This window comes from Pseudorasbora parva, chromosome 2 (assembly GCF_024679245.1).
Source record: "Pseudorasbora parva isolate DD20220531a chromosome 2, ASM2467924v1, whole genome shotgun sequence".
NCBI lineage: Eukaryota > Metazoa > Chordata > Actinopteri > Cypriniformes > Gobionidae > Pseudorasbora > Pseudorasbora parva.
Window position 1 is genome coordinate 48,048,518 of NC_090173.1, and position 16,129 is coordinate 48,064,646.

The 16,129-nt window shown below is 39.1% G+C and overlaps 1 protein-coding gene across 1 annotated transcript in view; it reads left to right on the top strand.

Moving 5' to 3' along the window:
• The window catches only part of abca3b (ATP-binding cassette, sub-family A (ABC1), member 3b), a 58,528-nt gene extending 43,543 nt beyond the window's left edge, over positions 1 to 14,985 (top strand). The window contains exons 17-31 of the mRNA XM_067422859.1: positions 1,358 to 1,456; positions 3,792 to 3,990; positions 5,252 to 5,561; positions 5,640 to 5,913; positions 6,565 to 6,769; positions 7,417 to 7,636; positions 7,719 to 7,877; positions 9,316 to 9,476; positions 9,564 to 9,698; positions 10,102 to 10,296; positions 10,442 to 10,629; positions 12,204 to 12,374; positions 12,472 to 12,668; positions 12,746 to 12,819; positions 12,961 to 14,985. Coding sequence (XP_067278960.1) covers positions 1,358 to 1,456; positions 3,792 to 3,990; positions 5,252 to 5,561; positions 5,640 to 5,913; positions 6,565 to 6,769; positions 7,417 to 7,636; positions 7,719 to 7,877; positions 9,316 to 9,476; positions 9,564 to 9,698; positions 10,102 to 10,296; positions 10,442 to 10,629; positions 12,204 to 12,374; positions 12,472 to 12,668; positions 12,746 to 12,819; positions 12,961 to 13,092 — 2,719 coding nt within the window. The 3' untranslated portion in view covers positions 13,093 to 14,985. The remainder of the gene's footprint in view (positions 1 to 1,357; positions 1,457 to 3,791; positions 3,991 to 5,251; positions 5,562 to 5,639; positions 5,914 to 6,564; positions 6,770 to 7,416; positions 7,637 to 7,718; positions 7,878 to 9,315; positions 9,477 to 9,563; positions 9,699 to 10,101; positions 10,297 to 10,441; positions 10,630 to 12,203; positions 12,375 to 12,471; positions 12,669 to 12,745; positions 12,820 to 12,960) is intronic.
• Positions 14,986 to 16,129: the final 1,144 nt, after the last annotated feature.

Sequence of the window (16,129 nt, forward strand, 5' to 3'; positions counted from 1 at the left end):
TTTGCAATGCATTTCAAACACTAGTTTGCTACATTGTCATTACATCATGACCTCATTATTTTGCATGGGTAATGCAGCAAGTGGCATGCCATTTATTATTTTAGACATCATATTTTTTTTTTTGCTTAGTTTTTGCATTTTCTGATTTGTGTCTCTGTATATGGCATATTTAATGTGGCATGCTCTGGTTGTGTACTACACATTTTGGCCAAAGTATTAGGTCATCAATGCAAATAGAAGTTTACATACCTTGAACTTTCTACTACAAAAATAGCATGCACAGTATGTTAGTATGCTGCTGTTTGAAATTCTGCTGAAACCCTTCTAACATCTGATTTGAAGAGGTTATTTAACAGGAATACAACAATTAAGGTCCTCATCATCATTGCCTTTTAATCAATAACCTTGATTGCACAAACTCAGGTGGTACTTGTAAGAGGCAATGAATGATGAAAAAAGTATTTGGATGTATAGTCTTCAGTTCTGATTCTTGTGAGCTGCCGTAGCAACAGACGGACTAAATTTACCCATTGATTGTTGTTTCGAGACCTTCACTAAAAAAAAAAAAAAATGGGTCTTCTCTGTTCATCAGACACGTGCCCATCTCCTCAGCGACCCTCGAATATAAAAAAACATCCTAAAAACACTTCGTAAAAGAAACTGTTCACCCCCAAAGGAAAATTATATAATTTTCAATTATCTTCAATTATCCTCAATGTTCCTGAATGTAATTTTTTTTTCATGTAACCAGGGTTATTATCATAAAGTAAAACTAAACCATTAAGTGAAATAAAATGATACATTGCATCTGGTTGCCAAGGAAACATTTCTAATTTGCTTTTAGTTTTTTTTTAAATAACTAAAACTTAATAACAACTATAGAGATATTTGAAATAAATAAATAAATAATGACATAAACACAAATATACTAAAACTTTAACGAAAACTAAAATGAGAACTTTTAAAAATAATATCCAATTCAAAATATTACAAAAAACTATAATAGCATCACAATTGTACTAAAATTATGCTATAATAAATACTACTAAAATAAAATAATGCAGAATTTGGATGATGACCAGCAGTTTCCAAAAAGCTCCGAAAAGGATAGTGTGTTAAAACGATAATTGAGCTCGCAAAAATAACTTCATCAATTTCATTATCTGTTTTTGTGGTGCATCCTAAAAGTTTCGAGTGACATAATGCATTACAACTGATAAAAAATTCAATAAAAAAATGAATGGATCTGTATGGATTTCACTGAAGTTTCCGCGCTCCGTAGTTTCAGCACTTGTTGATTTTCCCGTCCATTAAGTTTTGAGTTTGCACTGCGCTCAGATCTGGTGTTTCTCTGCAGGTTTGAGCTGCTGTTTGCTGAGCTGGAGATGAATCGGGACGAGCTAGGCATCGCCAGCTATGGGGCGTCTGTTACCACCATGGAGGAGGTTTTTCTCAGGTATTTGACCACAAGACCCACACACACACACACACACACACAGATAGTACAGATCATGATTTTTGTACGCTTGAATGCTGATTGCTTTATAGCTGACTGAAAAGTCTCCTGTTGATAAAATCTCTGCAGAAAAAGCTCCTATTTTATTCAGGCATGTTTTTTAAATCATTGTTGCATTTATAGTGTGTACAAAATGGTGAACCCCGTCTTTTTCATTTCACATTCTTAATATATAAAATATAATATTCTATAAACCTGTTTTTCCATGCTGAATTATAGGGTACACATATGTATAGTATTTTTCCCCCAGTTGCTGCTTCGCAGTAATTTTAGGGTTATTTTTATTAATAGTTTGAATTATTTTATATATTTTCTGTTGTATATTTAATTTTTAGTTTAATTTCATTGTGATTTTTGTTCTTTTTTAGTTTTTGGTTCATTTTAAAGGGGGGGGTGAAACACTCAGTTTCAGTCAATCTCATGTCAATCTGTAGTACCTATAGAGTAGTATTGCATCCTTCATATCTCCGAAAAGTCTTTAGTTTTATTATATTTATAAAAGAAATATAGGCTGTACCGAGTCTTTCCGGAAAAAAACGAGCGGCTGGAGGCTTATCGTGTGGGCGGAGCTAAAGAATGACGATCGCGAACAAAGCGGTGACGTCCTCAAGCGTGGAGAAACCCATCGCTATCTCAGCTAATAGATATATGATCCAGAATCAAATCTGAGGCTGAAATAAATTGAACAGGATAAACGGCAACAGCAGGACGTCCGTCTCTGTGGTATGGACTGTATTTAGTGGCCTGTCAACATTTGTGTGTGTTTACTCGCAGTTTATGAGGACATGATTCGGTTTATGGACTATTGTATGCGACTAAACCTTAGCAGTAGCGAGCAAAACGGTTTTGCACGTCAGACTAGTGTAACGTTATACATAGCAATGGAGTCTGTTAGCGCATTTGAATGACGAAGCACGTGATCGTGTCGTTTACTGATGTTTACTCACGCGACGATAGCCAACAGCAGAGACATTTGAAGCAGTTTTACTCACCGGCTGCTTCCAAAGCAGGACCGAACCTTTATCGCTGGGACCGCTCCGTCAAAAACACACTTCTTTGGTATGATTTGGTGAAGTCCTGACATCAGTGACCGTGGAAATCCGCGATGTTGTGAAGCTTCCCGTCATTTCTGCGTTCAAATCGGTTCAAATGCAGCGCTGCCTTCCCGAATGCTGTGCTGAAGCGTTGAAGTCGCTTGATGTCACCCATAGGAATGAAGTGGAGCGCGGCTCGAGTGTTAATGGGCGTGCATTTCCTCTCTCTCGCTCTAGTCACGCGCGCGCACCCTACCGGGAGTAGAGCCCGTACGGCCCATACAAGGACCTTCCGCTCTATCGATGTCAAGCGGACCCATACTCGAAAAAAACTCTCCGAAACTTGTGAGACACCGGAAGGAGTATTTTTGACACAGAAATACTCCATCAAACGTCCAACATTAGTTTTTGAAACTTTGTCTATGTTTAGGATGGGAATCCAAGTCTTTAACAGTGTAAAAAGATCAGTATGCATGAAACAGCATTTCACCCCCCCCCCCCCCCAATATTTATATAGCTTTAATTTTTTTTATGCAGTCTGTCATTTATTTCCGCTTATTTATTGACATTATTTGCCAAGTCCATTTCAAATTGTTCATCTAATATTTATATTTTATTTCAGCTGAACAAAAAAGAACATTATTTTTAATTAATGGTAACAACACTGTAGATGTAAATGTGAAACGGATGTGGAAGAAAATTGATTGTTTAAATAACCATTTTGTAAACAGCATGTTCCCTGATTTTAACACTGAGCTTCCACTCTGAATTCATGCCACAGACATCTGAATGCTTTTAACATGAGAGAGGATCTCTGTGAGCATGTTAGCAACTTAAAATAAAATCGCTGAAGTGGATATGTGGACTGATTCATTTCAAAGAATTGATTTGCAGGACTTTTTAACCTCACAGGGAACTGAGAACTGGGGTTTTACAGAACTAAATTGCAGGCCTGCAGAAATCTCTGGTGTCATTTTTTTTTTTACACAAATGCTCCACATTTGTTCATCCTGAAAACATTTTTCATAAAAGCAGAAGCCATTAGCTGTAGGACAGGGTTTGGAGTGACAGGTTGCGGTGACATCAGTGCTTTCTCCTCTTCAGCATCATTTCTCTGAACCCTTCTATGTTTTTTAAAACCATTTTTGTGTAGGCGCATACAATGGCCGGCCTACTGTAATAGCCAATTTCATGCAAATCCTCATGTTTTTTTTTCATCTTTGACGTGCTTAAACTCTCAGGGTCGGGAAGCTCGTGGACTCCAGTCTTGATATTCAGGCCATCCAGCTTCCGGCTCTACAGTACCAGCATGAACGGCGGTCACATGACTGGACCATGGACGACTCCAGCAGCATCAGCGGCATGACTGACGTGACGGATTTCACTGACAGCGGCACTATGATCTCAGAGGACTGCTCGAATATCAAACTGAACACCGGGGTCAGTGTTTTTAGCGCTTCGAAAACTAACTGTGCTTTTATAAATGAGGTGATATTACTTTTTGTAAGCAGACATTAATACTGTTAACTAACACTGAATGAGAAACCCAAGTCAGAATATTATAGACACATGGATTTTGGCCAATACCTTGCAACGACCCTTGAACATCCTAGCCATCACATAGCAACAGCCATGCAATCATCTGTCAGTGACTTTTGTATCACTCACACCATCATAAGTCCAACTCTACACCTAAATAAAGGCATACCTACACCCCATCTAGATCCCGCTGTGCATTTTCCAGCTTTTTTGCTCACAAATATCGAAATACGACTTGATGATAAAGAAAAAAAAGAAGTGTTTCATTTGTCAGCTCAAGTTCAAGGAGGTGCTTCAGAAAATGTAGTTAATCTCAGGCGGTTTTATTTTTGTTTTTATTTTATACAGTTTGGGACGTTTTATTATACTTTTACATTACTATTACATTAGTTTATTACCCTGATTTATTTTTTTAGCATCAACATCAAATAAAATAGTTTAATTATTTCAAACGGTGTAAAAAAAAAAAGCTAGCCTGGGTACTTGGTTGTATATTTAGTCTAAAGATATTTTTCAGTGGTGATTAGCTGTTTTGTGTTTTTTGATAGTCTTAAATTTCCCATAAATGACCCAATACATTTATGTGTAATCATTTATCATGCAATAGCTTTGATATCGTTTGATCCAAACAATGTTACTTCCTCTGGGTGTATGACTTTTGTGGTGTATTTTTTGTTTAAATGTTTAAGCAGAATTTAAATTTTACTTCAGTCACATGATTCCTCCAGAAATCAATCGAATATGATGATTTGATGCTCAAGAAACATTTTTGATTATTATCAATGTTGAATACAGTTGTGCTGCTTCATATTTTCATAAAATTAATACTTTTTTAGGATTCTTTGATGAATAGAAAGTTCAAAAGCAAAAGAACAGAAATCTCTACATATAAAAAGATATGGATGGATGGATGGATGGATGGATGGATGGATGGATGGATGGGTGGGTGGATGGATGGATGGATAGATGGATAGATAGATAGATAGATAGATAGATAGATAGATAGATAGATAGATAGATAGATAGATAGATAGATAGATAGATAGATAGATAGATAGATAGATAGATAGATAGATAGACAGTCTAGTGATTCTCTCTTTTAAGTATTTTTGCCTTTAATGTTTTAAATGTTTTATTGTTTTCTGCATGATTTTATCCTCAGGCCAGACTCTATATGCAGCAGTTTTACGCCATGTTCCTGAAGAGAGCACTCTACAGCTGGCGCAACTGGAAAGTGATTGTGGCTCAGTTTCTGGTGCCGCTCATTTTCACCGTGGTGGCTCTGGTGGTGGCCCGCACCATGCCTGGCAGCCATAACTCACCCCAGCTCCGTCTGGCACTAAAGCAATACGGCCCTACCCATGTACCCGTGGCCTTGGAGGCTAACGCTGGGCCGTTGGCTGCAGCTCTGGCTGAGATCTATGCCACGCAGCTGCCTTCCCAGAAAGCCATTCCTGCCACTAATATTACAGGTAACGCTGGTCCTAATATGCTAGCTAGTGTGATGCTTGGTAGCTGCCTTGACAACATCCTAACGTTTGTCTGTTCAGATTTTTCAGAGTACGTACTATATAATGCCAAGAGGGAGGGCGGAGCTTTCAACGAGCACTGTGTGGTGGGCGTGGCTTTCAGAGGCAGATCCAGGAGGTACGCTGAGGTCACCGGCTACTTCAACAACCAGGGCTATCACACCTCTGCTACAGCGCTCATGCTGGTTGACAACGCTCTCTACAAGCTGCTAGCAGGACCCAATGCCTCCATCCACACTGGAAATTACCCCATGCCCCGCAACATGTCTGAGACAGCACAGAGCCAGCTTTCTGAGTACGTATCAACTTTTGGAATATGCCCTAAATATTTCATACAACTTTCCATCTTCCTAGCATTATTCCCGCTCATTTGCAAGGTCCGCCACACACACACAATTTGATTTGGCACAGGTTGTATGTCGGATGCCCTTTCGAACACAACCTAGCACTGAGAGTGCTGGTACACATTCACACTCACACACACTCCTACGACAATTTGGCATATCCAATCCACCTAACCTGCATGTCTTTGGACTGTGGGGAAACTGGGGCCACAGGGAGAACATGCAAACTCCAGTGCCACCCTCTGGGCCAAGGCATTATGCAAGGCAATTTAAATAATCAACTGGAAATGTACCACATCCTTTTATTTTTAGCAAAAAAAGTGTTGCAAAACAGAGAGTTGCTATTTAAATTAAAACATGGATGAAAATTTTATATAATATTCCATGTTATGTTTTAATAAATTTTAGTATGTGTAGTAGACAAATATGTAGGTGAAACGTGTATAACATGCAAACATTATATTTAAATATTAGTCTTTTTGCAGTTTAATATTCTCAGACACTAGTCCACATCGCAATTTAAACACACCCAGAACCCTAAATTAACTTGGGACATTTAGCTGTTTAGTTGTTTCATCGATCTCCCATTTTTGTCTCTACAGGGGTCAGACAGGTTTCGCCATCGCCATAAACCTCATGTACGGCATGGCGTCATTAGCCAGCACCTTTGCCCTGCTTCTCGTCTCTGAGCGATCGGTGAAGTCTAAGCATTTGCAGCAGGTCAGCGGGGTCTACCTCTCCAACTTCTGGTTCTCCGCCCTGCTGTGGGACCTCATCAACTTCCTGTTGCCCTGCCTGCTCATGCTGGTCAGTATGAATGCACTGTCTATGACAGTAGTTCTTAATATGGGGGCCTCATCACAGTTGCTAGGGGATGTAAGATAGCATACATTTTAGCTGTTGAAGGGCATTTAAAAACACACTTTTATTTTAATTAATTTCCTCATTTTTATTTCAAGACCTGGAAAAGCATTAAAAGCAAAAGTAATGGACATTTTTGATGAAAAATATATAAATTTTATTGGGTAGAAATTTCTAAGAAATTACCATTTGTGAGTAAATATCAAAATTGTTTTATGTCAACTTTAAAAAAAATATTTATAATTATTTTATTTAATAATTGTAAGTAAATATTGTTTTTAATATTTTTTATTATATGTACATGTTAAATTTAATCTATTTAGCCACTCTGAGTCTTTATAGACAAAGACCATCTTGAGTGGGCCTTCATATGTTTTACAAGGGAATCAGAAACGTAGAGAACCACCGGTATTGGATTAGCCTTTGAGGGACAAAATTATAGTCTGTGGAATAATGTTTAATACATGTTAAACTTTGCCGTTAACAAAACTGAGCATTGTCCTGTTCTGGGATTGAATTAGAACAATTTCTCAATTATGTCTATGTTTAACTAAGCTTAACATTCTTGACTTTTTTTTCTTCTTTTTTCTCAGGTGGTCTTCCGAGTGTTTTCAGTAAAAGCGTTCGTGGCTGAAAACCACCTGGTGTATGTTCTACTGTTGCTGCTTCTGTATGGCTGGGCGGTGATTCCCCTCATGTACCTACTCAGCTTCCTGTTCTCCACCGCAGCCACAGCCTACACGCGTCTCACCATCTTCAACATCCTCAGCGGCACCGCCACCTTCCTCGCGGTCACCATCATGACCATACCTGGTGAGAAACGCATGTCCACACTTGTTCGCACAGAATGCTTTTCAGAACTTGTATTCACACACCTCATATTCTTGTGGTCTAGAGCTCAATTTGCTACACCTCTCCTATATACTGGATAAAGTCTTCCTGATATTCCCTAATTACTGCCTGGGCATGTCCTTCAGCGAGTTCTACCAGAACTATGAGATCATCAACTTCTGCACCTCCAACATCATTGCTGAGTACATCTGCAAGTACTACAGTGAGTGATCGATTCTTTTTCTGACGTTGCTCTAGGTTATGGTGATATATGATGAATAGATGGTTTGATATTATTATGGTTGCATATAATATATGGATGGTTAGATATGATGGATTATGCTTACATATAATAAATAGATGATGGTTAGATATGATGGATGGTTGGATATAATTAATGGATGGAAGAACTATTATATATGATGGAGGGTTAGATATGATGGATGGATGTTGGATATGATGGATTTATTGATGGTTAGACATGAAGGATGGATGGTTCGATATGATGGATGGATGAATGTATGGTTAGATATTTTTGATTGATGGATGGACAGGTAAAAATGATTGATGGATGGATATATAGATGGATTATTAGATATGATATATGAATGTTAGATATGATGGATTCATTGATGGTTAGACATGAAGGATGATTGTTGGATATGATGGATATGATGGATGGATGGTTAGATATGTTTGATTGATGGATGGACTGGTAAAACGATGGATGGATGAATGGATGGATGGATAGTTAGATATGATGGATGGATGGATGGATGGATGTTAGATATGATGGATTGATTGATTGGTGGTTAAACATGAAGGAAGGATGGTTGGAAATGATGGATGGATATGATGTATGGTTGGATATGATGGATGGATGGATGGATGGATGGATGGATGGATATGATGAATGGATGAACGGAGATGAGGTATGGTTTGATATGATGGATGGATGAACGGAGATGAGGTATGGTTTGATATGATGGATGGATATGATAGATGGATGGATGTATGGTTAGATATGTTTGATTTGATTTGTTGGAATATTGTCCTTTTTAACACTGTGAAGCAGCTTTGAAACAATCGTCATTGTAAAAGCGCTATATAAATAAAGCTGACTTGACTTGATAATTGTGGGTGAACAGTTAAATATGATAGATGGATGGATGGATGGATAGATGGATGGTTAGATATGATTGATGGATGGTTGTTAGATATGAAGGATGGATGGATTGATAATAGATGAATGGTTATATATGAAAACTTGTAAACATGTGATATTTCCCTGTCATTTAGTTGTGTTGGATTTGATGTGGGCTTATCTTAGGAATTAGAAATGTGCATTCACATGGCTAGTGTAAATATAAAGCTGAGAACACTGCATTTTCTGTTCGGCCTGTTTTCTCTCACATGTTAGCCTGTGTTTATCCATGCTAATTAAATCATCTGCCATATTTGTTGTGAGCTACAAGATCAGAAAATCTTGATTTACTTGAATTAATTGGAAAACCTTTTGACTCTTACCAAAAACAAGATATTAACCAGCACCACCAGAGTTATCATGTCATAGCAGTGCTAGCATGAGCGATTAGCATTATCTGGTGCACTTAATGGGGGACTGTGTCACTCACATAGTCATTTTTGCTGGTCTTCTGCAGACATCACGTATCAGGTGAACTATTTTTCCATGGACGAGCCCGGAGTGGGCCGCTTCCTGGTGGCCATGTCCCTGCAGGGTGTCGTCTTCATCGCCCTGGTCTTTTTCATCGAGCTCCGGTGCATCCGCTCACTACTCAACCTCTTCAGGAGACGCAAGAAGGTGGGAGAGGAGGGAAAGATGGGACGTGCCGCCATATTGTTGGTTTGATTGCTATCAGTCACAATCACACGTGTGTGTTTTTGTCAGGCTCTGCTGTTGGCAGAAGAAGCTCTTCAACCTGAGGACAGAGATGTTGCAGAGGAGAGGAAGAAAATTTTGGAGTGCCAGCCAGTGGTCGAGTCCATGGTGGGCAGCCCGCTCATTCTACAGGAGCTCAGCAAGGTATACTGTCACTTTGTATTATTGGGCTCACAATTTCCACTGGTCTATATTTTCCCGTCATTCTCATAAAGATTCCATCAGTGAGGATGTATTTTTGCAATGCTTTAATCTATCAACGAGTACAAAAACAGTTTTTTTAGTAGCTGCCGCCACCTATTGGCCAGAGTGTATAAAACACAAAAACACTGAAAATCCGTTACTCTCAAAAGCACTTGGGAATAATTTGACCTAAAGTCTCGCATCTTGATTAACTAAGATTAACAATTTTTATGGTGCTTTCTATGGCTTTCCGACAAATGTGTCTTTAGCTGTTGGCGTAGCTTGTAGCTTTATCTATTATTTAGTTTACAGATTTTGTCCCTTTTTCCTCTTTTTCCTATGATCTGTGGTTGTGTTTCACTAGGTATATTCAGGTGGGCAGACGCTTTTAGCAGTGGACCGCTTGTCCCTGGCCGTTGGGAAGGGTGAGTGCTTTGGCTTGCTGGGATTTAATGGAGCAGGGAAGACTACGACATTCAAAATGCTGACGGGAGATGAAAGCATAACTTCAGGTGATGCCTTCATTGACGGCTACAGCATCCTCCGAGATGTGAAAAAGGTTGAGCATTTTGTTATCTTCATATAAAACATACAGTTCCTGAACACTGGAGATTTACATCGATTTACATTGGAATTTTTTTGTTCATTTGTTGGCCTATACGAATGGTATATTCAACACATTGTTAAATATGACTCCGCTTCAGGTGCAACAGAGAATTGGCTACTGTCCCCAGTTTGACGCGGTGCTGGATCACATGACCGGTCGGGAAACTCTAAGCATGTATGCCAGATTGAGGGGCATCCCAGAGAAGTATATCACCGCCTGTGTAGAAAACGTCCTGCGCTCGCTGCTGATCGAACCTCACGCTGACAAACTCGTCCGCAGTTACAGGTATGAGCATGAAACCTGAGAGAAAGAGGATGGATGGTTAGATTGATTGATGGGTAGTTAGATATGATAAATGGGTTACATTAGCTGCATTCACACTCATTGACATTTTGGAGGGAAACGTCTAAATATAAATGGAACCAGTAGAAAAAAAAAGCCTAATATGAAAGATGAATGAGAGAGTGCTTTTTGTCTGCAGCAAAAGGGCAAACGCCGCTCTATCTGGGCTCACAAAACCCTTCAGGTTCAGAGAAAGCATGGTGAATACCACCGTATGTACACTGACATGTATCATAAATTATAGGACAATTGCTGACTGCTAAAATGAGCTTCAGCTTCATCTTGACTCGGCACTGAAGAGCAATGGATAGCGTGTGCTCCACTTACTTCACTCCTATTTGGTGACACTCCTGAAATCTCCCACTCTCCATTGAAATGAATGGGATTGTGACGCTTTTCCACTTGTAGTGTGAATACAGCTGTAAATATTGTAGATGGATCGATGATTGGATTTGATGGTTAGATGCTGGTTAGAAATGATGGATGATAGATATTATGGATGGTTAGATATGATTAATGATGGTTATATATGATGAATGTAAGGTCAGATAAAATGATATTTATCTTTGAGGGATCAATGGTTATATATGATGGATGGATGGATGGTTAGGTGTGATGAATGGTTGTTAGATGTGATTGAATGGATGATGGATGGATTGATGGATGGATGAATGGTTAGATGTGATGAATGGTTGTTAGATGTGATTGAATGGATGATGGTTAGGTGTTGTGTGTTATGGATGTATTGATGGATGAATGGTTAGATGTGATGAATGTATGGTTGGATAAAAGAAAAGATGGTTAGATGGGATGGATGGTTGGATAAGTGTGAGGGATAGATGGTTACGTGATAAATTGATGTTTGATGGGATGGATGGATGGTTAAGTGTGAGGGATAGATGGTTACGTGATAGATTGATGTTTGATGGGATGGATTGATGGTTAGGTGAGATGGATTGATTGTAAGATGGGATGAATGTTTGGTTGGATAGTATGTTTAGATTTGATGGATGGATGATCGGATGTGTTATAAGAGTGGATGAAATGAGGGGGTGGTTTGGTTTGGTGTTTAGATTTGACGAACGAATGGTTAGTTGTGATGAATGGATATGATCTAGATATAATGAACAGATTATAGATAAATGATAAATAGGCAATATATGATAAATGGTAAGATTTAAAATATAGATGCTGGTTAGATATGATTGGTGGTTAGATGGATGTGTGGATATGATGGAAAGATGGGTTTGACGGATGATGGTTAGATGTGATTGGATGATGGTTATATGTAATAGATTGGAGGTTAGATGGATGTGTGGATATGATGGATAGATGTGATTGACGGATGATGGTTAGATGTGATTGGATGATGGTTATATGTAATAGATTGGAGGTTAGATGGATGTGTGGATATGATGGATAGAAGGTGGAAATTGAGTGACTTGAGATTGAAGTGTAGAGAAAAATCAATTGTTTGTGAAATGTATTCTAAATTGTCTATTGGCTCCTCTGCACAGTGGTGGCAATAAGAGGAAATTGAGTGCAGGCATGGCTCTGATCGGTGGGCCCCCCGTGATCTTTCTGGACGAGCCTTCCACTGGCATGGATCCCGTAGCCAGACGACTGCTTTGGGACGCAATTACACGAACCAGAGAGTCTGGGAAAGCCATCATTATAACCTCACACAGGTAAGTCAAACTTCGCCTGACTAATGCAGATATGACCTGGAAATGAAAAGAAGCATGTTGCAGCAGAACAAACCCCCGTCTGATTTTCGCTCTGCAGTATGGAGGAGTGTGAGGCGCTGTGCACTCGACTGGCTGTCATGGTGAACGGCCAGTTCAAGTGTCTGGGCAGCCCACAGCATCTGAAGAGCAAGTTTGGGAGCGGTTACACGCTGCTGGCGAAAGTCCGTGTGGAGACCGAGTTAGAGGAGATGGACCTTCAGCTCTTCAAAGACTTCATTGAAAACACCTTTCCAGGTATTTAAATGACACGCTTTGTGTTTCCACTGCACACTTGGACAGTTTTGTAACCTTTCACCTGATGGCTTTCATAGGAAGTTCACTGAAGGATGAACACCAGGGGATGGTCCACTATCACCTGACTGACAAAACACTTACCTGGGCACAGGTATGTCACAATGCTTAACAAGACACGCCAAAATGTGCAGGTCCCCACAATGGCGTGCTCTGTACAAACTGTCCAGTTTGATCTCAGTTGCATATAATGAACGTCCGATTGACACATTTTTAAAATGTCTTTTTGTCTCAGGTGTTCGGGGTCCTGGAAACAGCCAAAGAGAAGTACAGCATCGAGGACTACTGCGTCAGCCAGATCTCACTGGAACAGGTGTTTCTCGGCTTCGCCCAGTTCCAGCACTGCGCTGAGGCCTGCAGGAAATGACACGCTGACACGCCGAGGGGGGGCGTCGCGGCGCTCCTTGAGTTGATCTTCACCTGCTGAGTAGGAGGTACATCCTGGGCCGACTGACACTCCGTCAGACAATGGACATTGCTCGGGTGTCTCTCTTCACTTACACATTTCTGACATGATCATACGTGCATAACACACACTTCCAGACTCACACGCACGGAGGCAGGACCACTAACGCGAGATCTCGGCCAGTAGAGTAACCGGTGTTTATTTAAAGTCTGTCCGTGCGTTTGCGAGCAGTTTGAGTTTCAATCGGAAGTTCGTCACACTCTGAAACACTCTTTGAATTTGAATCGGATGGGTCTCCGCACCACGCGACTGAAAGGAAGTGGTGTTTGTACATCATCTGTAAGCGTGAAAAACAAGATGTCTCATGTGTGCACTTGTGTACGATTACTGCGTTATTTATAAATGACTTTTTTTGTTCCTTTGTTTCTCTTCACCTGTTTTCTACTGTGGTCTTAAGGCTGAAGGTACGTGCACTTTGCCCTTTTTCTGAATTAAAAAAAAGGGCGGGAATATTGAAAACTGTGGTCCAAAACATATAAGTCAAAACAAACAAACGCTGCTTCTTTGGGTTTGCAATAGTATAGAATCTGACATTTACAGGGCAAGTAAGTGAATATAAAATGTAAAATTTTATAGAATAGCTTTAGGGAATTTATAGAATTTATACAATAGCTTTATTCCCCTTATCAAGGCATTTATAGTCAGTTATTTGTGATACATCCATTCAATTTCCAAAAGGAAATCATTCTAGTAATAGACAGTGTGTTATGTCGAAATATAGAAGTCACTTTTTAAAATATTTTTCGCTGCTAAAAGTAATTCCACATTACTTATTTTTTCAGTCAAAACATGCACGTGTTTTGAAAGAGACCACACATGTTTTAATGCTTTTTCTCGCCACATTTCCAGGTATGATTTTTACCAGATTGGTTTAAATAGTGCAACATGGGCTATGTGTAATTCTGCAGATGAGCACTAGAGGACGTACAGTGCACTTTTTTTTTTATATCTGCATCAAACTGAATGTCTTTAGATACACTAATGTTGGCTTGTATGATGAGTCATAGTGCAAAAACCACAACATTTATGGACCTTTGTTTGTTACTGTGGTTTTGGATTCATCCTGCAGTGTTCTGTTGCACTACTGTTGAAGACCAACTCATTCGCTGTCAGAAAGATCATAAAAGAGGGTTTAATGTAAGATTCGTTTCATGCAATCATGCGTAACGTCATTCTTATGTACATTTTTTTTGCATTGAATGTTTTTATTTATCTAAGAGAAATTTGTTCTTGTATTTCCTGCTGCTAAGTTAATTTCTCCAATGCATTGCACATTATGCTCTTGAAGTACGTCAGTGAGTCTTTGTTCAGCGTGATTCTACATCATTACGATGATTTTAAAGTAAAGCAGACCGAACTGACATCGGTTTAACCTGCGTCGGTCCATGTTTCCGTCCAGATGCATGTTAACCGAATGTACTTCATTCATATCGAAGGAAGAAATCACGGGCTCATTCGTCACCTTAACCTCGTACACACTGACATGCTACTGATAAAATAGGGCTTAAAGGTGACTGGCCACAGATACTTTTCTTTTCTGTTTTTTTTTTCTATGGCTGTCGTGTATGAACTGCTTGTTTGAAACTGAAATATTGCATTTTGAGAAACGAGAAAGCAAACTTGAGAATGTTAATGATGACAATGTTGATTAAAAATGGTAGAAATGTATACCATAATGCAAAAAAGGGAATTTACATAATTGTAATCTTGTGTACTGTAGGCTATAACTAAATTAACCTTGTGAGAAGTATTGTCATTTTTCCTTTTTTATTAAATCTGCCTTATGCAAAGGAATTGTGTTCAACATGTGTTTTCTTTTTATATAGACTGGGTTTGCTAATCAACTAAACTAGGGATGCACGATATTATCGGCACGACATCGGAATCGGCCGATAAACGCTTAAAATATAAAAATCGGCATCGGTCGATATGAAAACATTATGCCGATATGCCTTGCCGATATGATAACGTGTTGATATGCGCCTGCAATAACTCACGTGTGCAAGGAGTGCTACAGATGAGACCATGCCAGCACTGCAGTCATTCTTCAAGTGAAAACAAGAAAATACATTGCATGTACAGTGATTTATATTGACTGTTTTTAAATGCTGCCTTGAATTTCTGAATGCACGTACAGAAGGACGTGACCGTCAGCAGCAGATTTGCCACGTTTTCACAACAAAACGAACCCAAAACAAGCCCAATCGCGTCTCCCCACTCTCTAGCGCGTGCGGCAGCCTCCACAGCAGCAGAAGCTCCTCCAGGTCCTAGTGCCCTCCAACTAGACCGCTATATATTTATACATGTAGTGGGTGCGCTGTTGTTACACTAATACAATGAAAAGTAGAATACACAAATAAATTGAAGTTACTTCTTGTTCAGAATAAACAAATCAGTAATGATGTCATAAATCACAAGCATGACACTTGTAAATTAAATACTTTTATATACAGTGTATTAATCTGTAATAAAATTTTATGAAATGGATGATGAAAAATAATCCAAGGAGCTCTACAATAATTGTAGAATTAAAAGACAGCATCAATGGATGTCATGCCACCCCCACTCATGTGCACAAACGTTAAATCCAAAAATACAATATTAAGGTTACAGCTGCATCTGGGGTGAAAAATGACTGACTTTATTATTGTTATTTTCAGAGCTTTTAATATACTCTTATCATAAAAAGAACTTTATTAAAATGTATTTATCTTCAACAAGAATCCTTTTATTAAGGAGACCTCAGAAATCTGAAACCAGAATGAAAAAAAATTGTTTTTGCTCAAAATGGTGTTGTTTCCAAACAAAGGGAAAAAATAAACATATATCGGCATCGGTATCGGCCAAAATGAGCTGAAAAATATCGGCATATCGGATATCGGCAAAAATCCAATATCGTGCATCCCTAAACTAAACCTGCTATAGTTTGCTTTCCTGC